General features: G+C 40.8%; 1 protein-coding gene across 3 annotated transcripts in view; it reads left to right on the top strand.

Annotated features, from left to right (window-relative positions):
* The first annotated feature begins 605 nt into the window (after window positions 1-605).
* Window positions 606-22,939, top strand: part of agrn (agrin) — a 247,953-nt gene continuing 225,619 nt past the window's right edge. For all 3 annotated transcript variants that reach the window (XM_089013232.1, XM_089013247.1, XM_089013225.1), the window contains exons 1-2: window positions 606-1,001; window positions 4,037-4,298. In XM_089013232.1, coding sequence (XP_088869358.1) covers window positions 780-1,001; window positions 4,037-4,298 — 484 coding nt within the window. In that variant the 5' untranslated portion in view covers window positions 606-779. The remainder of the gene's footprint in view (window positions 1,002-4,036; window positions 4,299-22,939) is intronic.

Raw genomic sequence — 22,939 nt, 5'->3', positions numbered from 1 at the left:
TTCTTGCAGTGTGCAAGTCCGCGAGAGCGGGTAGAGCGGTGCCAATGATTTTTTTCCGCCGTCCTAACTGTCCGTTGAAGTTGGATTTTGCTGTGTGAACTTCGCAACACTATGGTGGAGATGCTGCTGACCTTGACTCAGGACATCTTGAGACAATAAGCAGCTTACTCCATGGAGCTTTCTCAACATTTATCTTCTTCATTGGCACTTTTGAAAGTGGTAAGGACGTCGTCTGTGCGACTGGGGGCGCCCTCGATCATCCACTTGACTCGGCCATCTCTGGAGCTCCCCTTGGAAGGAGCACACTGACACGCTTGTGGGATCAGCTATTCAGACTGCATGCAAATCCGTGTGTGAGAGTGGAGGGGGGTGCTGTTGCATTCCTGGAGAGAGAGAGAGAGAGAGAGACAGTGAGAGAGCGAGGGAGACAGTGAGTGAGAGACAGCAAGTGTGAGAGTGAGAGAGAGAGAGAGAGAGAGAGGGAAAGAGAAAGGGAAAGAGAGAGAGAGAGAGAGAGACTCCTCTTCCCCTTCCTTCTCGTTCCTCTCTCTTCCATCCAGGTTATTCCAGCCGGCGGCGGCGGAAAGAACCTTTTCAAACCTGGTTATAGATGTGCCAAACTGGTCCACGGAGTGCAAAGCTACACGGGTAACCGGCAGAGGAGTTGTGGAGAGCCTCGGGAGATAATTCCAGCACATCCAAAACCATTTGGAGTTGTCGCACACTCTGAGTGGTGATATTAGAGATCAGATTTATATTTTCCGAAGAAAAGTTAACTGATGCAAATTTGGACGGTAGTCATGAGTCCACCGCGGAGATTCAAAGCCGAGTGGCCATCTCTGCTTCAAGCCGGGTTGCTGGCCGTCCTGTTGCGGTGCTGTGTGGCCACTTGCCCGGAAAAGGACTTGGAGGACCGCGAAGAAGAGGCCAACGTCGTTTTGACGGGCACAGTGGACGAAATTATTAATATGGACCCGGTGCACAACACTTACTCATGCAAGGTGAGTTTATGACTTTTGCAGCCAGCAAGCTCGTACACCTGCTGTATGTACGCGCACACAAAAGAAAACCAGCTTCACAAAATCCAGAGTTTGCAACTATATCGACGCACTTTGGCCAGATCGAACTTTAAGGAACAAATTGTTTGCAATGTATTGTCACACAATTGGAAATGAAGTGTTTTTCCCCCCCACGAGCTACGGATGACATTGCATTCCAGAAACGTGAAAGCAGGTGTAATAATTGACGTCGGATATCAAAAGCTGGCGTATGCTTCTCTGTGATACGCCACCAAAATATAAAGTACCACTGACAACAACCCAAAAACATTTCAAAATTTGACCTACCCCCTCAGGTCAATTCGACCCAACTCTATATTGTTTTGTGTCATTTTTAGAGGGGGTGTCTAAAGAAATTGGCTCTTTTATATAAAGCAACCTAGAAGGTTATGTCAAATTGAATGAAGTATGAGTTGAATGAACTCCAACTCGTCCAAAATTCTTCAGCCCGGATCATCACCAAAACCCCCTCCTTTCACCACATCACCCCTGTACTCCAGCAACTCCACTGGCTACCGGTTAAACATCGTATCGAATTCAAAATACTTCTGTTTACTTTCAAAGCCATCCATAACCTTGCTCCTCCCTATCTTTCTGACCTGCTTCAAATCTCTGTTCCCTCTCGGTCCCTCAGATCCTCATCCTCCCTTCACCTCTATGTGCCCTCTGCCCGTCTCACCACGATGGGATGCAGAGCTTTCAGCCGCTCTGCTCCCAAACTCTGGAATTCACTCCCACCCAACATCCGTAATATTGACTCCCTCCCTATTTTCAAGGCTCATCTCAAAACCCATTTGTTTAAAATTGCTTTCAATGTATAATTCTCTCTGCTATTTTATTATTTATCATTTTACTTATGGTTTTATTGTTATGTGCTGTGTTCTATTGTTTTTATTGTAAAGTGTCCTTGGGTGTTTTGAAAGGCGCTTGAAATAAAATGTATTATTATTATTATTATTAAGTAGTGCATCCGTTTATTTATTTATTTATTCATTTATTTATTTGTTGTTTTTATTTATGTTTTTTTTCTTTTACAAATACCAACCTTATATATTTAAGATCACTTTCTCATACTGTTCTTATTTGGTCACCAGCCATGTAAACTTGTTGAACAGCTACACATTTTTTTTGTAAAAGGCCTTTTCACTTAATTGATCAACTGATCTGATTAGCACAATTATTTATGACACTTTATTTCCTGTATAGGATAGTTGTCCATGTTAAGCGCTTTGTTACAGTTTCAGCTGTTGTCAAACTATTATATCAATCGATATATTTTGTATTGCATTGTATTTATAACCTTAGTTAATGTCATAGATTATGTATTTTAGTATGGCCACCGGTGGTGTCCTGATCTGAATGTTTAAAATCAAAATATTTGTCATAAATGTTTTTGTGAAGCAAGATGAGGGAAACGTTATTCTCCTACATTATACCCAAAAATCAGATGGCCAGGGTCCAAATAAGGTAGAGCGCTTTATAATATATATATGTACTTTATGTATATGTGCATGTGCGTGTGGGTGTGTGTGTATGTGTGTGGTAGTGTCCGTGTATGAATCTTATATATATATATATACTGTATGAAAATCTTATGTGTAGTTGTCAGAATAGGCAGTATATTTAATTGTTATTTCTATTCCGGTGTGTCTGAAATGCACATTTCCCCATTGTGGGTCTATTGAAGTCTTTCTGATTCTGAAATTTGGCCTGCAAATTTTGCGTGAGGTTCTTAAAATAGCCTTAGAGAACAATAAACCCTGTTCCTGGTGCTTCACTTTGGACGAAGAAGTCATTCTCTCTCCCCATTTTGTGGGCACTTATTGTGAAACCTTTGCACCACAGTAGACTTGTGGTAGACCACTCTATAATCTGTCAAAATAAACAACCATGCCTGGTCAACTTGTCTTCCGACTTCGAGTGAATGAGCTGACTAGATTAGAGGCACACAGTTTCTCAATGAAGACAAAAACCACCACCAGAAGCTAAAGTGAGATTATTCCTCCAAAATGAAAACAGTCCCTATGTGACAATGTATATAAATCAGACCCAATGCCGCTTCCTGGAATGTCAAACAATCTTTGACTCCAGTGGTTGCCAACCGCACTGCAGATTTTCTAGATTCCTCTTGGGTTCATATATGATTTTTTTTCTTCGTGTCACATTGAAGAAAGGCCCAGGATACTTTGTTTGGAGAACACAAAGCAAAAGTTTTATTTAGACCAACTTTGTGCTTTTGTTGTTTTTAAAAATCTTATTCTTTCTTCAATTTTGATTATGTGATTTCTTTCAGATATCAGATGCCAATCAAATTTTTGTTGATCTAATTATAGGAACCTCATTGGTTCATTGTTGAAAGGTATACACATAATTACATGTGAAAAAAAGTGTTGGTATGTCACGGTTTGCAAGGTGGTGATGGCAGTTGTGGATCCCAAAAAGCAGGCAGTAGGGAGCAGCAGGTTGTATTTGAGAAATTGTATTAAAATAAAGTCAACAGGAACAAAATGTAAAACGTTAAAATCATCTGAACAGAAAAATACAAATTATCAAAGAAAAACCAAGAGTAAAAGTCTGCCAAGATGAAACAAACACATGCACAGCATACAATTGCATACAATGACCCAACGCTGAATGGTCGTGCTGGGAGTCCTTTTGACTGCCACTGATTGGAACGACCAGCACCTGCGAGGCTGCAGGCATTGCTGACAGCGCTAGCCGTTAGTCGCCAATCCGAACGTGGCAGTCTGCCACTGATCGGGACGACCAGCACCTGTGCAGGTGCAGTCTGGGCCAACAGCACCACCTGTTGGTCGCACAGATAGTAGTAAGCATTAGGGAGTAAAACTAAGATCAAGTCTGAATCAAGCTGAGTCGAATGCCAAAGAGTACAAGTGAGTTTTGAGACATATTCCACTCTTTTTGTTCCGAATTGCTGCCCTCTTTTAACCTGTTTCCTGTCCTCTTTTAACCAACAGGTCAGGGTGTGGCGCTACTTGAAAGGAAAGACCACTATAAACCGTGAAATCCTCTTGGATGGTGGCAACAAGGTGATGATTGGCGGCTTTGGCAACACAGGAATCTGCGACAATCAGGTTGCCACGGGTGATACACGCATATTTTTTCTTAACCCTGCCCCGGAATCGATGGGGTCCGAACACATGAACGAACTGATGCTCAACTCAAGCCTGATGAGGATTACGTTGCGCAACCTGGAGGATGTGGAACACTGTGTGGAAGGTAAGCAGACATCCCAATCAAATGCGACTAATGGCATTGAGCTCTATCTGTCACAACTGTTTTTTTTAATACACTGAAAGCTCCTTCTGATCACTTAAAACAGTAAATATTTCAAAGGCTGTGCTCAGTTTAAATGATACAGCTTCACAATTCCAGACTCTTCTTCCCAAACCTCTATGAATCAAGAACACCGAAGTCATTTTCTTTCTTGGAGGGCTTTGTGGGTGTGCCTGATGAACACCTGAAGGATCAGACTACCGTGGTCAAAGAGCGATTCCCGACCTTTACAGTCTGTTGCTTTGGTATTTCAAGTCTGGGGTTAAACAGTTTGCCTTTTATAACCTTGTAACAGAATAATCACCGTGATCCAACTTTTTTTTTCATTTGAATAAATTTAAACATTTGCTCGCCGTGACAGAATTTGCTTCAAAATTAATCTCTGTTCTGGAATGAACAGTGTAGCCATGAATAATACGTATTTGAAGTTCATGAATACGCTTGCCACCTGAGCCCCCTCCCCATGCCACTGGGAAGTGAGCTTTCCGCTGTTTAACTTTTACTCTTTTCAGCTGTTCAAAGTTTGGATCAAACTAAAACCCCATTTCTACCGGTGTTAGAGGTGAAAGCGGTCCCATTTCTTACTTCAGATATACACTGTACGTGTGATTTTTTTTTTTAACATGTTGTTGTTTCAAGTATTAAGCTGAATTTGCCTATCCTGCCTTGATTCAACTTGCAGGTATTCCTTTCACCTCCCTCACTTGATCTTCTCACTGCTGCGATGTCCTGAGTGGCTATTCTGAATGCACACATGACTCCCAAGAAGTCAATGATTAAAAACAAAATGTGCTTTTACGCTTGCAGGTCACGTTCTCTCATCCATTTGTGTTGATTGGTTTGCATAGGTAAATCTGATTTGAACCTTTTTCCTGCACCAATAATGATAACGTATAACCTGATATCACGATAGGCTGTAGTAACTGCTGTCCCTGAAGGGTTTGAAGCTAAAATATAATGACCATGCTCAATCTAAGATGCGTTCAATGACTCAACAATCTCATGTTTACATTGTCTGTCGTCACTAAGCATTGGTGCGGCCCAAAATTGGGTGCATTTCTTATTCAGATTTCCCACCACAACCTAACAACACTAAAGTTGCTCCTAGAAGGTCCTTCATTGAGTTGATCCACAAACCAGTCTGTGGTAAACACCGGACCAAATGAACTGTATCAAAGTAGAAACAAAATTGAAGTTTAATAAAATGTTTGTGGTGTAAACATTTAAGGGTTCCAACTCATATTTTCATTTTTTTCCCACATGTTTGGCTCACTATCAAATCTTTATAAATTGGCCCAGATATTGACATGCCTCCGGGTAGGGAAATTCACATTTATGCTTGTTTTAGTCCGACATTTTAATGAAACGTTATATCCGATTGTTTGCAATCACCACCTTCAGATATTTGGATGTTAGCAATGGGACAAGACTCTACCTGCCACCGAACTCATTGTACACTCCCATGCTTTATCCTCATTCTTGACATGTTGGATAGACTCCGGAATGCCTGGCAGGGAGCTAGACTGGAGACATGTCCTCAAGAAAAGGGTTTTGTGAGAGATACTTGACACTGGGAATTTGAGAATACAGGAACAGTAAGAGGAAATTCACATTTGCTAGCATTCGACAACAACCGATACCTCAAACAAAAGTGTGTTGAGAAGTGGGATTGTTAGAGGTGGGGATCGCTTAGGATGCGTTACACTGGCACATTTTTCTTCATGAGTCTTCCTTTCTGTCTTCCTCTTTGTCTTGTCTCGATACAGAAGTTTTATATCATTCTGTATGCGGAAAGGAGAATTTTTCTGCTCAGTCATTCGATCGCTACGATCGGGCTGCGTAGTGATAATGTCAGTCGGGCTTACTGAAATCACAACGGGGGTGTCCTGATTTAACAGCAGGTGGTCCTGCTTAATGACGTGTAAGCAGACAGGTTGGTGGAATTCTTCTCAGAGTGGGTGGGATCGAGAATTTGGTTCGTCAAACCCCCTCCACTCCATTCTCTTTGCTCTCCCCATGCCTCCGCTGCTTCTGATGTGAATGAGTCTTGGCCTTTTCCCACTGTTTGCGCAAGGTGGAGGTTCTGAATTGTCTGGAATGCATAACTCGCTCAAGCCACCTGTCGACCTTTTCCCGATATGAGAGGAATAATAGAGAGTACTCTGTTTTAAGTAGGATATCCTGTACATTTTCTTCAGTAGCCTCAATGCCATTCATCCTAAGAAGCAAAACGTCCGACACCTTCAAAGAATACGGCTGAAGAAACCTTTTCATCGACGGACCGCTCCTGTACGACTGAGAGCTTACACAGACGTAGCACAAACCTTCTTTCTAAGAGAAAATCTAGTTGCATCCACGTGAGATCCATATTGTCATCCCATCCCACAGGAAAAAAAAGTATACCGATGTGATAGTCACACACGCTCAACTCACTCTAAAGTAAAATAAAGCTATTCAGCAGGAGGGGCGGGGGAGACTTCACCTTGTCTACTGTCTTATTTTATCTTGTGTTAAATCCAGTGTTCCTCACTGTGGGGATGACCACACTGGGAACTGTGTTAATCTCTGGCTCAGGATGCAACCGTGAGGGGGGGGGGGTCTCCTTCATCATTCTGGGTTTGGATCCCCCTGTGGTGTGGTTCCTGCCTCTGGAGGCTTGACTTGCCTCCTGGTGGGGACTGGTGTAGAATGATGTTTACTTATTTATTTACCTATGGTTGTGGGATTGAAAATCCACTCCGGTGTCACCCTTGAGTGTGTCATTGCTATATTGATGTTAATTTGGCTGTGTGGCAAAACAAATGGCAATCGTCAAAATGACGAGATTCTTTCAATTGACCACTATATTTGAATGTAAGATCCTTTTAGATTTTTTTTAGGATGACCAGGTATTTCAGAAAAACTAGAGCAGCTTGAAAAAGGCCTCCTGAACATTTTCAACCCAAATTACAAAAGGAAATCAAATATTATGAAAACAATTAAAAAATAAGTGGATCCTTTCAAAGATTACTAAAACAGCTGGGGGGCTGATTCCTTATGAGTTAGCCCAGTCAATTAAATAAGTTGCTGTTTTCAATAATACCGACTTGGAAGGTGTAAAGTTAGTTGAGGTCAATGTCTCTTTTGAATATTTTTAAAGGTGAAGAACATGAAGAACAGGCAAGTTGAAATTCCCAAAGGGATTCCGGGCAGTTACTTGGATGTACAGTGACCCGGAAAAGTCCCTCCTGTGTCTGAGGCATAAAGAAACCAGAACAAGAGTCTGCATGAGATTTGGACTCCCCCCGGGCAACAGAATTCCTGTTCCTGGGTTACATGACTAAAGCAGGGCAGCTGCTGTGGCTCATGCGACTCTTTACTGTCATCACGCCTAAACCATCGGATATAGGGGGGAATTGTTTTTCTGCAACACCCAAGAGATCGTAGAAAGCCATGTGGAATTTGCATTTCGAGAACCACAAGTATGAAAGAAAATAAATATTTTGTTTAAATTAAATGATCATAGGATCCCACAAAAGTGTGGTTAGTATCCAATCATGAAAGCATCACTTGATGTCATCACAACTACTGCACATTTCTGCATATACAGGAAGCGCTGCAGACTTGACAGTTGGGAGTCCCACTTTTATCAACAAACACAGGCCGGCTGGCTTGTTTGGAGTTCTTCAGATGACACCTCAGTCTCTGTGACTTCCTTTTCCACCCACTCATGTGTCCCTCTGTCAATGAGTTGTCATGGTGAAGCCACTTTGACTGCCATGTTTTCTACCCTTATCACTTTGCCTTACTTCCAACTTTCATTCCTTATCTTCAGTCATCCTCTCACATTCCTGAAGTGACCTCCACATGTGCACAATGTCATCAGTCATCTGATCATGACATCCGATGGAACACGTTGCTGTCAGCAGGAATCATAAATAGTGAAATGAGGAACACTTTTTATGTCTTTACCTTTTTAGAGAGGCTACCTGACTAAGCAAGGGGGCGTTAACTATATTGCAATTGTACAGGGATATCTCATAAGTATACATTACTTGTTTTAGAAATCATGGCTTTTAAAATGAATTTATACTCTCTGTCAGACCAACTATTACATGAATATCTCTTCTGAGACTTGGAGGACAACCGACGCCTTCGTACAAATTGTGTCCAGAATGTGTAAAATCACTTCAAATGACTTCTACTGAGCGTATTTTACAAAGATTCCACCGCATATCGCTATATTTTACATTTTAAGACGCACGCTGAATATTCAGGAAGTCTTGGTTTCGAGTTGGTGACGAATCCTGACGTCACGTCACGTTTGGAACGCCCCTGACCGAGAAAGCGACACACAATGCATTTTGCGGTACTTTGTTTGGTCTGAAAACTTCGTGTTGATGGCGAAATTAGAAGGAAAACACATAAATAACGCGATGGTGAATCGTTGTGTATTGCACCAAGACAACTATTTGATATTCGCTGACACAAATTCCCGGCAGACAAATCAGCCCATTTCCAACAGAGTTTGGGCGCCATCTTCTGCATTTTCTGGGACGCTAAACATCCGTCCTGATGCCTCAAAATGACCCGGAAGAACTTCTTGATTGCAATTGATTGCAAACATTTGTGCTTTCCTCTTCAGAACTATTTGAATCACATTCATAACTGGATGAGTAACAAGAAAACATTTTCTCAGAATCTGAAGCCATTGTTATGATTCTCGAACAAGGCAAGATGTATTGGCGTGACGTCACGAACAACGGGGCGGGACCTTCTGAAACTGAAACTTTCTCAGAACATTTTGAATTAGTTTTGGGAGACTTTAAGTCATTTTTATTGGTGTTCTTCATTTGACTAAAAATATCAGCGTGTTTTGGGTATTTTAGATGCTATAAAATGATTTTCTGATGTCAGTTAGGAAAAAAAAATGGTGTCGGTTGTCCTTTAAATGTGATAGAAACTCAAACCAATTCCACTTCCAGGTCCAGTGCCTTCTAAACTAATGGCATGATTTTTTTTCTTCCCCGTTCTGTTGTTTTAGCCAACAATGGCAAGGACATGATGGCTTTCTGAGTCAAACTGAGATAAGTGGGAAAGGATGTGTCACCAACTTGACCGTGTCTCTGTGTACACACAGACGCACACGCATTTGCACGGCGTGCCTCTGTCCTCATGCAAGCAAAATGTACTTGATGAAGTCTACTTGGGAAAAGCGAGATCTTTAAAATATTTTCTGCTTTGACAAATTTAGCAAAGTTATACATATAAACTTACAAGCCCATTAGCTGGAGCTTTTGATGCATCACTCAGTAGTAGAAAAAAAAGTTAATGCGACAGTAACATGCACAGTTTGAACAATAATTGTTTCACTATCCCTGGGACTGAATGGTAGACTTTGACTGTTTCACGTTTTCATAGTTGATTAATTAGCCACCTATTACACACTGTGACCATAGCTCTTCCCCTCACCTGCTTGAAATACAAATTTAATGTATGATAAAAGCCATATGGTTTAAAGTCATTTACACTTGTTTATGCTTTTTGCTAATGCTAGCAAGCACTGCTAAAGTCGTACTGTGTTCAGGATAGCTAGCACCTGCTACAATAAGCACCTCACGCTAAGTTAAAGTGTTCAACCCTGAAATCAAATCAATATGTGTATTCATGCTTGGGGTTTTGTGAATGTGACTGTTTCATTTAGTCTGAATTATGAGCATTGTGCTACTACCCTTTGCTGTGAAGTGTGGGAAGTTTAACATTACTGCTCGTGACACTTGTAGAATCTCGATCAGCTCCAATTTACATGAGGACAATGGCTAGAGTGGAGTAGCAATCTTTCTTGTCGAATGGTCTCTTTTCCCCTCCTTGACCCCTCTTCTCTCCTCTTCCTTGTCCTGCTTCTGTTGGCTTGTCCTGAGAAAACCCTCCCCTTTCATTGTTCTTTTTGCTCAACCGATGTTTTAAAAGAATGAATACAAAAGATGGAGGCAGTCAACTAAACTAAATGTGAGCGAACCTAATCACAACAAGCACACGTTGCTTTACATAAGCACACTTTTAAGATCTTATCAATACATTTGATTATGACACGAGAACTTGCCATGCCAATGTCTGCAATATCATATTCAAGGTTTTGCAATGAATAGACTCGTCTATCTGATTTGACAGTATGGCACCTCCAAATGCTCGAATGGATCCCAGATTAGCGCAAAGCACTCCAAACCAAACTGCTCTCCTCCTGTTTTAACACATTACAAATGTCATCAGCCTGTCAGGGGCCACTTGTGCTTTTCAAAATCTGTAATTAGTGTCAGTTTTAATGACGCATGCTTTGCAAGAACGGACAGAGCAAATGTGCTCCTGTTTCAAGCTTTTATGGTGGTACTGTATATTCATTCTTCCCTCAGACAGGTGAAACGGGGCAGGCTGATATTGGTTAGTTAGCATGGTATACTTGAGCAATATTTCCATCAACCAGTACTATTGAGCTTTCTGTGGCATGGCAACTGAAATTTACAGAGGTCTACACTATTTTTGTGAGGGATGGGCACGGGCAAGCAAATTTTGAGATTATAATTCTGAGATTATCATCCTCTCTCCCACCAGTAACCAGAAAAGGTGACAAATAATATAAAGGTACACAATTAAACATTTGCTAACTGTTAGACCTTAAAATGCTGACAATAATGGAACTTCTTCATCTGAGGCAATCGTAGAAGTCATTTGGGATGACATTTTGCTTGCACATATGCTGAAGAATTTTTTATTGTTATTTATGTGTTTTCCTTCTAATTTTGCCATCAACACAGATCAACACAAAGTTTTCAGACCAAACAAAGTACCACAAAATGCATTGACGTGATTAAAGGACTGCTACAGTGTGTCCTTTCTCGGTGAGGGGCGTTCCTTCAGTGACGTGACGTGAGGACTCGTCACCAACTCAAAAACATGACTTCCGGAATATTCAGTCTTAAAACGTAAAATATAGCTATATGCGGTGGAATCTTTGTAAAATACGCTCAGTAGAAGTCATTTGAAGCGTTTTTGCAAATTATGGACATTGTCCATATATGGATATTGTCCGGCGGCGTCGTTTGCCCTTTAAGACAGTGTTGAAATGTTGTACCCACGGGCCATACAATGATTTATGACATTCCATAAAAATGTCATCACTTTTTAAAGACGCATTTGACCTCTTGAAACTACCAGTCGTCATCAACATCACGACAAGGACGAATATCACAATTAATGAGATTGAACATCCTAAATAGGTTAAAATTACAGACATGAACAGAATTTTCAACCAGTGACAATTTCCATACTTTGATAGCTAGTAGTAGTTATTAGCAGGGATTAAACAGTGTGTTGAAATTAGTATTTTTTATTCCCTTTACTCTTGAATTGAGTAATTTTGAAATGCTACTTTTACTGATGTTTGACTGCGTTTGATCAAGCTAACGCAGCCAGTCAGTCACATGACACGACTCATGCAGTCTACGCAACTTTTCAAAGAGACTTAATGACGTAAAACGTAGCCGAAATCTATTTTATGAGGTTAAGGAGATGGATGGATTTAGTACGAGTAAGAAAAGCTGTTGAAAACATCCATGAGGCGGTGTTTGTATTTGTAGCATGTAGGGTTGTGCATGTTTGTTAAATAAAACCTTTTCTGAAGTGATTGTTGGTTCGTATTTGAATTTACATATACAATCTATTTCATGTCTTTAGTTTTTTATTTGACAGTCATGCACAGTTTAAATCTGACGTTATTCATTAGTTACTCAGTACAGTACTTGGAATAACTTTTCTCAATGAACATAGTAACTGAAGTCATTATTTGGATTAGGAATTTTTCCGTTGACTTCTTGTAAAGTAACTGTGTACTTATGTGTGTCCAATTTTAATAAATTATTTATGTGGAGAAAGTTTGTCAATATACTTATGTGCAATCTCGGCAAGGCATGCAGAACAAGCACTCACAGTGGGATTGTAAATTATTACCCGCACTCGGCTTCTCCCTTTTCATTTCAACAGAGACAAAAGCTTGGGGGCCAGTTTTTGGTAGGTTGTGGGGGTAGGGACGGAGGCCACAGGGGCTGCTGTCCTTTGTTGTTGACTTCTTGTCTTTTTCAAAGCGTTTTCCCCCAGCCACCTGTCTGCCACGGTGACTCAAAGTTCTAAAGGTCCCGCGTCACAAATTTAGGAATATCGTCATTGGTTCTAGGCAGCTCTTACTCGATGGGATTACAAAGCAATGTAACGGCAGCCACGGCATACCGTCAAGTTCAAGGAATGAAGAACTGTTGGGAGGGACGGTGACAATTGGTGTATTGTTGTGACCCACTCATCAAGGCAGAAAGGGTCAGATGTTGGTCGCGGGGGTGCATGACCATTCTTGCTCTACCACAGTTAAATTAGATTAGGCCTCTTTGGGACACAAATATAGCTGATGTGAGCTAGAGCTGTAGCCTCTCTCTTGGCTTTCCTTGTCTTCGGTACTCTTGGAAAACTTAGGAATTGAATCCAGTTAAGACCATGGAGTTACACGTTGTGGAATTTAAGTCAGTTTTATTTTGTAGTGCACCATGCAGACAGGTACAATGTTTGCATGCACACACCTTGGCCTGATACAATACATACATGCACAGATGCACTTATTTTGAAATTAAACAGTGTGCTGAGACCATCACCACCTTATGTTCCATCCATCCATCCATCCATCCATCCATCCATCCATCCATCCATCCATCCATCCATCCATCCATCCATCCATCCATCCATCCATCCATCCATCCATCCATCCATCCATCCATCCATCCAATCTTCTGTACTGTTTTTCTTTACAAGTATAGCTGGTGAGTTGGAGACCATACCAGAGAACTTTGGGTAAGAGGCATGAAGCACTAGCAAAGGCACTATTAATGCACTCCATTCGAAGTCTTGAGAAGAACATGAAGGCAGAAGTTGACAACACCCATGGAATCCTCAGGGCTGCAATGTCAGTGTCAGTCGGTACAAACTGGTGTTGGCGCAGGAGTTCAGCAAGTTCACAGAGGAATTCCCGCACCCCAATCAATATAAATTTTAAAAATATAGTGATTAATTAATCATTTGTCAAATGCTCTTTTCCCTTATTCAGTCAACTCATTTTAAATGGACATAATTGGCAATATTTGTAAAAAAAAAACCCAAAATCCCTAACTTTTTTTACGTTTCCGTCAGTGTTTTAAGTTTTTTGGGGCGGAAGCTTGGTACATTTCAGCCCCACTGAATTTTTGTAATGCAGTGTGTTTGCTGCTCTATTCCATTTTTTTTCTGCTCGACGAAGGCTTATTTATAGTCAGATCTGAAATGTGTCATAATAGTCAGTTGGGTTCATACCCAGAAAGGGCTTGACTGTCCTCTGTGATGCATACAAAAGTCACACTCACCTGAGCATACTTTATCTGGATCATTATGGGTAATGGAGTTAGGCATGTTGACAGATTACTTATGGGGATTTCTTTCTAAAAGAGATGAAATTATCGCTCTCAGTCACAGTAATACATAAGAGAAATAATATGTGAGGCAGCATTTTGAGAACGATGGACCCTGGGATAGAAAATGACAGTTTTTGTGCTCCTAAAGTAATGCTTCTGTGCAGACAGCTCGTTCAATCATGCGGATACACTAACACACATTTCCATGTGGACAGATTGCTTTTTAAGCGGCGGATGAAAAACAATCAAGTTTATCATCTTGGATTTTAATTGACTGATTATCCCCCCAAAAAAATCCAGCTTCAAAGCGCAAACATGATGTGTAATTTTAAAATTCTGTTCCAAATTAATAAAGATGTCATCTGGTCCATCTTGTGCATGTCAGTGAGTGGTGTGGCTTTGATCAGAACTTCAGATGAGGATTAGAAAAGTGGACTGCATTCAAATTTTCCTCACAGTTTTAAAACTGCAAACTCACCCCACTCAATTTTGAAGGCTGCGCGAGAGCATAGCCTGATTTTCAGTGATGTTACAAGCACATAAAAGTTACAAGGATCATCTTCCTGCCATGAAAATGAACAAATCCTGATATTGTGTCTTCCCCTGAATCGACTACAATAAGCAGGTAGCAGATGATGGTATTGGCGTTTTACCCACGAACAGGGTAGCCGGGGTTGTCGCGCATGGATATTTTATTGCTGCCTGTCTTACATATCAAGATCTACGGTCAGAAATAGACCAATCAGCGAGCAAAAAAATAAAAATAAAAACTACAAAATCTCAGTCTATGTTGGGTTTGTTTCAGCTTGAAAAGGAAAGACTGAGAACTGACATCTCACAGTTAGCACAACTTAGCGCTGACCTCCAACATTCTTTCTCAAAGGATAAATCGGACGTCGCTGTCTACACTAAGACATTACATTTTTTGGAAACCCGTCATGTGACCTTGATCCCTGAGAACGACATTATTCAGTATTTGAAGACAGTTAAGTGAGACACAAATAATCTCTACTCTGTGAGTGCTCTCTGTGCGTTTGCTGTATGCTAACATGAAATGTACACAAACGCAAGGTTATCATTAATATTCCCGCTGGCCTTTTAGCCATCTCCAAACCTTGTTAATATATATATAGGGCCGATACTACCAGTAACACTTTAGTTTGCTGAAGAAGCATCTTTGATAAGAGGCGAAACGTCCGACACCTTCAAAGAAGTACAGATGATGGCTGAAGAAACCTTTTCATCGATGGACCACTCCTGTACGACTGAGAGCTTACACAGACGTGAAGGTCAACAATGAATTGATCGTCATGTCATATGTTCGCATATGACTTCATCTCAGTCTTGTTTTGTTGATTGTAAAATGTGTGTACACTTTGAAGTTTGTTAGTCCTTCAGAGGAAGGCTGTGCTCAAACATTTTCTGTCCGGACAGAGACTAGGTTATTTTTTTTCCTGTCAGTAATGATTTTGAACTTTGAACATGTTCCTTGAACCTCCCTACCTAATCTCTGTCTCATTGTTTGTAAAGCTTCGTCTGAGTTGCCTCATTTACATACCGCATGCTTTTCACTTGCTTGTTTGCTTTTCAGAAGTTGTTGAGACTTTGTCTATTGAAGCACTCGGCACAGGCTCAGGCCCTTATTCAAATTCAGCATCCAGCATGTGGTCAAGTGCTTTACCTGCCCCGGTTGCTAAGGACTAGGCACTTGGCTAATGAAATGCCTATGGCTGACGGGAGCACTTGATTGTGCGGAGAGTGAGAGAGCGGGGCCAAGTGAGAGGGGAATGGGAACTGGAGCAAAATAGCCAGAGCTGGGAATCGGCCAAAGTGAATTACACTAAGCACATAGCATAGAAATGCAGCAAAATGGGGGATCGGGGGCTGCAGGAGTTGGCACATATCCATCACCTGAGCGTGGGCCTTTTGAGGTAATGTTTGATAACAAATGCATAGCAATAAAAATGATGTCACTTTCTGTATTTGTGTCAGTGGGTTATTATATTAAGCACAAATTACAGATTGAACTGAATAACGTTTCCTGCGTATGAGGAACTATAAGTACTAATTACCTTCAGAGGCTAATAGCCATTTCAACTCCATGACCTTAAAGGACAACCAACGCCTCTGGACAAGTTGTGTCCATAATTTGTAAAATCACTTCAAATGACTTCTACTGAGCATATTTTACAAAGATAGCCAACCACAGGACACACAGAAAGGAACAATCGTCCGCGCTCACCATTGCGGACAATTTAATGGAATGGAATACCCATTACCCTGCCACATGTGTTTTGGGAATGTCGGTTGAAAGCAGAGTACCCAGAGAGAACCCACGCAGGCACGGGGAAAACATGCAAACTCCACAAGGCCGGAGACGCAATCAAATCCTGCACCTTTGGCACTTGTAGAGAAAAATGGTTGGGTTTTTGGGCATAGTTGGTGGTAAGACCAATGTCCAGAAGTATACAATTGGGTCGCAAATTTAAACAGAATTTATCTCCCATCTATTTTATGACCATTTTTTTTTGGGAGTACGTATTTTGAAGCGGTAGCTCTCCCCAACTTTGCCCCAAATTGCTGCAGGGTCTTGTCCTTTTAAGCACAAAGCAAGGAGATGGGAACTGACTTGCAACTAAATTCCTGTTCATCTCATTGTGAAGGTGTTAAATGCACAAGAGGTCAGGGCAATGTGAAGCTTGGGGAAGCATGTTTTGTTTCTCACTGAAGTCATGCACCCTGCTTTGTTCATAAATACCGTACTATATTGAAATTAAAATTGCCTTACCATTACGAAAAGAACAAAGCAGTTCAAAATCAAAACTCACTAAACTATGGGGTGCAAATCACCCCCAGGGTGTGATTAAATATGTGGATGAGAGAGTTTGTTTGTATTTCTGGCTTTTGTTTCAAGTGAGTAAATGAACAGCTCGGGGGCAAGATAAAATGTTATTGCTGTGAGTTGCAACAAAATCACATTTAGTGGATGCTAAGAAACTTTTAAAACACACTGCTGCACTTTAGTTTGTATATTTACATTACACTGACAATTCAAAACTTTTTTTGCGGTCCAAATATCTGTCTGCAATATGCACTGCCGCACAAGTGGACGATGATGTCACTTTAAGATGAAGCCATATATAATTTCTGAGCGAACTTTTTTTTTTCTGACCCTAAAAAAATAAAACACACACCCAAGTTATCGGGCACCATGAGAACTTTTACATCTGCTAAAAAATTCTCAACAACCAGAATTCTCCAGGATGCATTGGAGCATGATGATGGTGCAACTGAGCCCCTCTATGCCCCCCCCACTCCCCAAAAAAAACAACCTCAGCCCGATACTTTTCCGTCGTCTGACTTTCTCTACAGGCTTTTCTCCATGCTCCATAAATCAATCCCAACACTCACAGAGAAAAAAAAAGCTCACAAGCACATCTAAGATTTGACCGGGATGGATTAAAGCCCAAAGCCAAAGCATCCTCACTTGGACTGAAGCCCAGACAGTCAAGTGGACAGCTGTCCAGCCAGCCTTGCAGCTGCAAACACAAACTGTTCAGTGGGATGACATACAGAGCCAGCCAGACAAAAATCCTCAAAAGCTTCAATGTTTCATAGGTTTGGTCTTCTTTGCTGTCGTTTTACATCAATCAAGAGATCTTTTTTTTTCTTTTTAAGTGCTGTGAATGGGATGGAGAGATTATTGCAGACAAGTTGTGTCCATAATTTCTAAAATCACTTCAAATGACTTCTACTGACCGTATTTTACAAAGATTACACCGCATATAGCTAGATTTTACCTTTTAAGACTCACACTGAATATTCAGGAAGTCTTGTTTTCGAGTTGATGACGATCTCCACGTGACGTCACGGAGGGAACGCCCCTGACCGAGAAAGTGACACACAATGCATTTTGCGGTACATTGTTTGGTTTGAAAACTTCGTGTTGATCCGTGAGGCCCGCGTGCTAACCACTCGACTACCGGGCCGCCTTGAAACAGTTTCAATTCTTGAAAAAAAAAGCTAGGCTTGATTGGAAACCAGACACAGGTGCAATGCTAAAGAAGTATAACCTCCTTTGCAACTGCTTCCCGACCCAAAAAAATACACACACACACGCAAACAGAACATAACTATGACAACAGATTCTTGTGGGGGGTGGGGGGGGGGATAAAGACTGAAAAAGGATGTTGTCAGAACTTAACCTGCTCCAGTGTCTCGATGTCTTGTAGCTCAACCTAACTTGCCCTCAGCAGCTGTTTCCTGTTTCAAATCCATGCACACTGCGGTTTTCAACACAATGCACCAGAGTCAAATTTAGACCTGTTGCTATTATACCTAATAAGAAGCAGATTCTTAAAACATATGGTCCCTTTCAATGAAAGCTCTCGCGCCTCAGTGAGAGGAAACATTGTATTTAACAGCTCATGAAATTGTTCTTGAGGTTGTTATACTTGTCAAAACTGCTATTAGGACAGTCAACTGCTTGAAATGGCCTTCAAAATGTTGACATTTCTTGTAGCTGTTTCACCCACCAAGACAATAAGCCACTCCGAAAAATGAAGCCCAACATATACAGTCCACAACCGACGTGTTGATCCGTGTTGATGGCGAAATTAGAAGGAAAACACATAAATAATAAATAACGCAATGGTGAATCGTGTGTTGCACCAAGACTACGATTTGATTGTAGCAAATTCCCAGCAGACAAATCAGCCCATTTCCAACGGAGCTTTGGCGCCATCTTGTGCATTTTCTGGGACGCTACGTTTCTCTCCAGATGCCTCAAAATGACACGGAATTACTTTAATCGATTGCAAACATTTATGCTTTCCTCTTCAGAACTATTTTAATCATATTCATAACTGGATGAGTAACAAGAAAGCATTTTCTCCGAATCTGAAGCCATTGTTATGATTCTCGAGCAAGGCAAGACGTATTGGCGTGACGTCACGAACTGGGGGCGGGACCTTCTGAAAATGAAACTTTCTCAGATCATTTTGAATTAGTTTTGGGAGACTAAGTCATTTTTATTGGTGTTTTTCATTTGACTAAAAATATCAGCCTGCGTGTTTTGGGTATTTTAGATGCTATAAAACGTTTTTCTGATGTCAGTTAGGAAACAAAAAAATGGTGTCGGTTGTCCTTTAAGTCATTTTTCTCTATAATATAATACCAATAATAATAATATCAATACCGATGTGATGTGAAGAAATAGTTGGAGTGTCTGACCAACCTTCTTAGTGTACAGACTTATTTTTTGACGTACTTTGCTTCTTGTCTTTCTGGGTTTCCACGGCGGCTTGGTAATGAAAGACACTTCAATATGAAATGTCTCTGCCCTCACAAATGATCGCTTACTCGCGGGAATAATTTCTCTTCATTTTTTTCGGATGTGACATTGAGTCTGTAATTAGTGGCGCCGTTTTATTTGGTACATCCTGTTTTTTTTGGGGGGGACTACTTAGGTTAGCATAATATTAGGAATATATCTTGTTATAGATTTGCACAGTTCCCCACAACCACCAAATGACAGTTAAAGAAAAAAGTCTTTCCAAAACGGCGCTCCCCTGGGAGTGATATTTTACTGATTTACGACAAGGGAAACATGTCGGAATCTGCTGTACAGAATTGTTTGCTTTTCATGACGACACTTTCGTTCACTTTGCCACGGCTTGGTTAAACTGTGACTTTTTCTTTTAGTGCCTTTCTGTTATCTCCCGTTGGCATCGTCTGTTCGCCGGGACGGATATCAACGAATCAGGTCGGGGGGTTAACTGCCTGACAAGACACAACTGTGTCCAAAGTGCCACCCGAAGCACATAAGCTTTATGGTTCATGCTTCCCGTTCCGTCAAGTTGACGACATTTATTATGATCTTCGCTGCACCACACTTGTTCTTAACTCTTGTTCCGTTTCTGTTTTTATCATGGCTGTGTTCTTGTCCTTGAACAGAGGCTGTTCGTGGTGTCACGCCAAGACGTCTTGCCTTGCTCGAGAATCAAAACAATGGCCTCTGATTCGGAGAAGATGCTTTTTTGTTACTCATCCAGTTCTGAATATCATTCAAATAGTTGTGAAGAGGAAAGCATACATGTTTGCAATCGATTAAATATTTTATTCCGTGTCATTTTGAGGCATCTGGAGAGAAATGTAGCACCCAAAAAATGCAGAAGATGGCGACTAAGCTCCGTCGAAATTGGCTGATTTGTCTCCTGGGAATTTTTGTCAGCGAATATCAAATAGTTGTTCGGTACAACACACAATTCACCATCCCGTTATTTATGTGTTTTCCTTCTAATTTCGTACCGCAAAATGCATTGTGTGTCCTTTCTCGGTCAGGGGCGTTCCTTCTGTGAAGTGACGTCAGGACTCGTCACCAACTCAAAAACAAGACTTCCGGAATATTCAGCGTGAGTCTTAAAACGTAAAATATAGCTATATGCGGTGGAATCTTTGTAAAATATGCTCAGTAGAAGTCATTTGAAGCCATTTTACAAATGATGGACACAACTTGACGGAGACGTCGGTTGTCCTTTAACACAAAGTTGGTGGGTTTGCAATGACGCTTTCGCAACTCATAGTTAACAAGTAATTCAACAATAAAGGTGAAACAAGCTAATTCTGCCTGTGTACTTGAAAACAAGAAAAAAAGATGAGCTTCAATCCACTTTCTTTAACATGACTAGACACAAATATATGACATGTATGTTGTACCTAATATTCTTTTTAGATTTTACCTATAATCATGAGTATAATGAAAATGTACAGTAATCACAGTACAGTGGGACCTTGGCTTACGAACTTAATTGGTTCCCAGACAGAGTGTGTAAGGCGAAAAGTGTGTATCCCAACAATTAATTTCCCATAGGAAACCATTACAATGAGAATAATCCGTTCCCAGGTCCCTATAAAACATAATTTTCTACTTTCTAATTTTCTAAGCCTTAAAACTACACAAAATATACCTTATTTTATGTATAATAAATGTGCTATAGTATTATGATTAAAGTAACAAACTGTACTTTACAATAAAGTCATTTTATTTACCTTTGTGATAGTCGTTAATGGCTTGATGGAATGGAGTGTCCGGTTTCCTCAGCATTAAACACTTGATGAGGAACATAGGCTTCTTTCACCATCTTGAGGAATGATCCCTTGTTCGTAAACCGAAAAGTTCGTAAGCCAAGGGGTTCGTAAACCGAGGTTACACTGTACTACAACAAAACATGCAAACAGGCTTCCTTGTTTAAAGTAGAACATTGTGTCAAATATTTTTTTATAGCACAACCTAAATCCATCAATTATCCGAGCCGCTTAGCTTCACGAGGGTCATGGGCGTGTTGGAGCCTAACCTAGCTATCTTGGGTCAGTAGCTTTAGTATACGTTACACTGGTTGCTAGCATTATTGCTACTATATTGATACTGTAGAACAGATACCAGTAGAACATATTGCTTGATAAATATTTCTATAAACACTCATTGTTTGCTTAAATACTGTTTTTGTTGGGTGTAGTTCCTTGGTGTTGTTTGCATGTGTTAGTTTTTACGATCTGCTAGCATGATCCGTTATCTCCTGTTGTTGGTTTCCAACATCAGTGGATAACTAGATGCTTATGCTTGCTGCCATTTTGGCCGGATAACCACACTGAGTCATGTTTCCGAACTTGAGCTTGACTTCTGTGGCGATGTTTTTATGTCGTACCCAAATCCATGCTAGTCGTATGCGGTTTTTCCTACACCACCAATGCCCCTTTCTTACGTAATGTACTGACATAAAATTTATTGGTGGGTTGAAAGTGAGCTTTAATCAATGGACCGTGGCCTCTTACTAATATACTCTTGCATTATTTTCTTTCCGGTAAGATGACTTGATGTGAGAATCAGCCTTCTGTTTCATTCACAAGAAGAATGGCCTCTTCAGCTCGGCTCGAGCGAGGCAACTTAATTTTTCCACTGGTAATTAGATCACAACCACCGCTTACTGATGAGCCAGAGAAAAGCACATTGGATTCTAACTGCACTACGCTAGATTAAATAAATCAGTGCCACTTTATCTGCCTTTGCTTGGTACGAGGAGTGAGAGAGGAGAATTCAATCCTCAAATGGAATTGCTGTGGCGACCTGGATCATGACGACAAGGAGTAACTGAGACTGATTGCGGATGCGGATGCGCTTTTCACAATTTCCTGACGAAGTGTCTTGGATAAGAAGAGAAACGTCCGACACGTCAAAGAAGTACAGATGACGTCTGAATAAACCTTTTCATCCCTCTAGCAATGTTTTTGCTTTATCTGTCCAGTACATTGCTGTTCCTTATTGAGCAGAATACCTGTGTCACGGTACCTCTGTACTGCCCGATCCAACAATGGGATTCTTTCTCATTCCTTCGCTCCCTACTTAACTCTTTTCCCCCAGGCAGGCAGGCATGTGAGTGATTTTTTTTTTTGTTATCATGATGACACAGTGAGCCCTCTTAGCTATGCATTCATTCATTGCAGTCCATGAAAGATTATGTCATCGGATACCCACTAAATTCAAAGCCATTGCCAATATTTCTTACATAAAGAAATTGAGGCATGCATGTGAAAGTATAATTATTATTATTTTTTTGAGGTTTTGCAAAAATGATGGAGAGAATGGAGATATTTGCTTGCAATCTTTTTTTTACTATTATTTTGGATAAACAGCAATGCTTCGAATACATCGTTGAGTTTGTTCACATTTCCTGGACTGTGCTTTTGTTTCTGGGGAAACACTTTTTCGTCTGAGCTTGTTTCCCATAATTAGATATTAGATTACAGACTTCTCCTTCACGGGGCAATGCTCTGAGGTCAAACATGCCTCTCTTGAGGCTAAATGTTGCTCAAGACACCGAGGGAAAGACTTAGCTGAATAGTACCAGTATGGTATTCAGTATTTTGGTTTTCTAAGACTTTTTGGAACAGCGTAAGCAAATGCCCACCCGGACTCAACAAAGATGGCGGTGATGCTTAGCAGAAGATCGAATGCTTTGGCTTTTTTTTTCATGCAATAGTTTCAGAGTGTTGTCGTTTGGGTATAACAAAAGACATAATATAGTGCGTGCCGAATTTAGAGATGGTTTATCGGCAAATAAATAT

The sequence above is a fragment of the Hippocampus bargibanti genome, linkage group LG01 (genome assembly GCF_051943395.1).
Source record: "Hippocampus bargibanti isolate YZ-2025 linkage group LG01, ASM5194339v1, whole genome shotgun sequence".
NCBI classification, from domain to species: domain Eukaryota; kingdom Metazoa; phylum Chordata; class Actinopteri; order Syngnathiformes; family Syngnathidae; genus Hippocampus; species Hippocampus bargibanti.
This window is presented reverse-complemented; position numbering and strand designations above follow the sequence as displayed.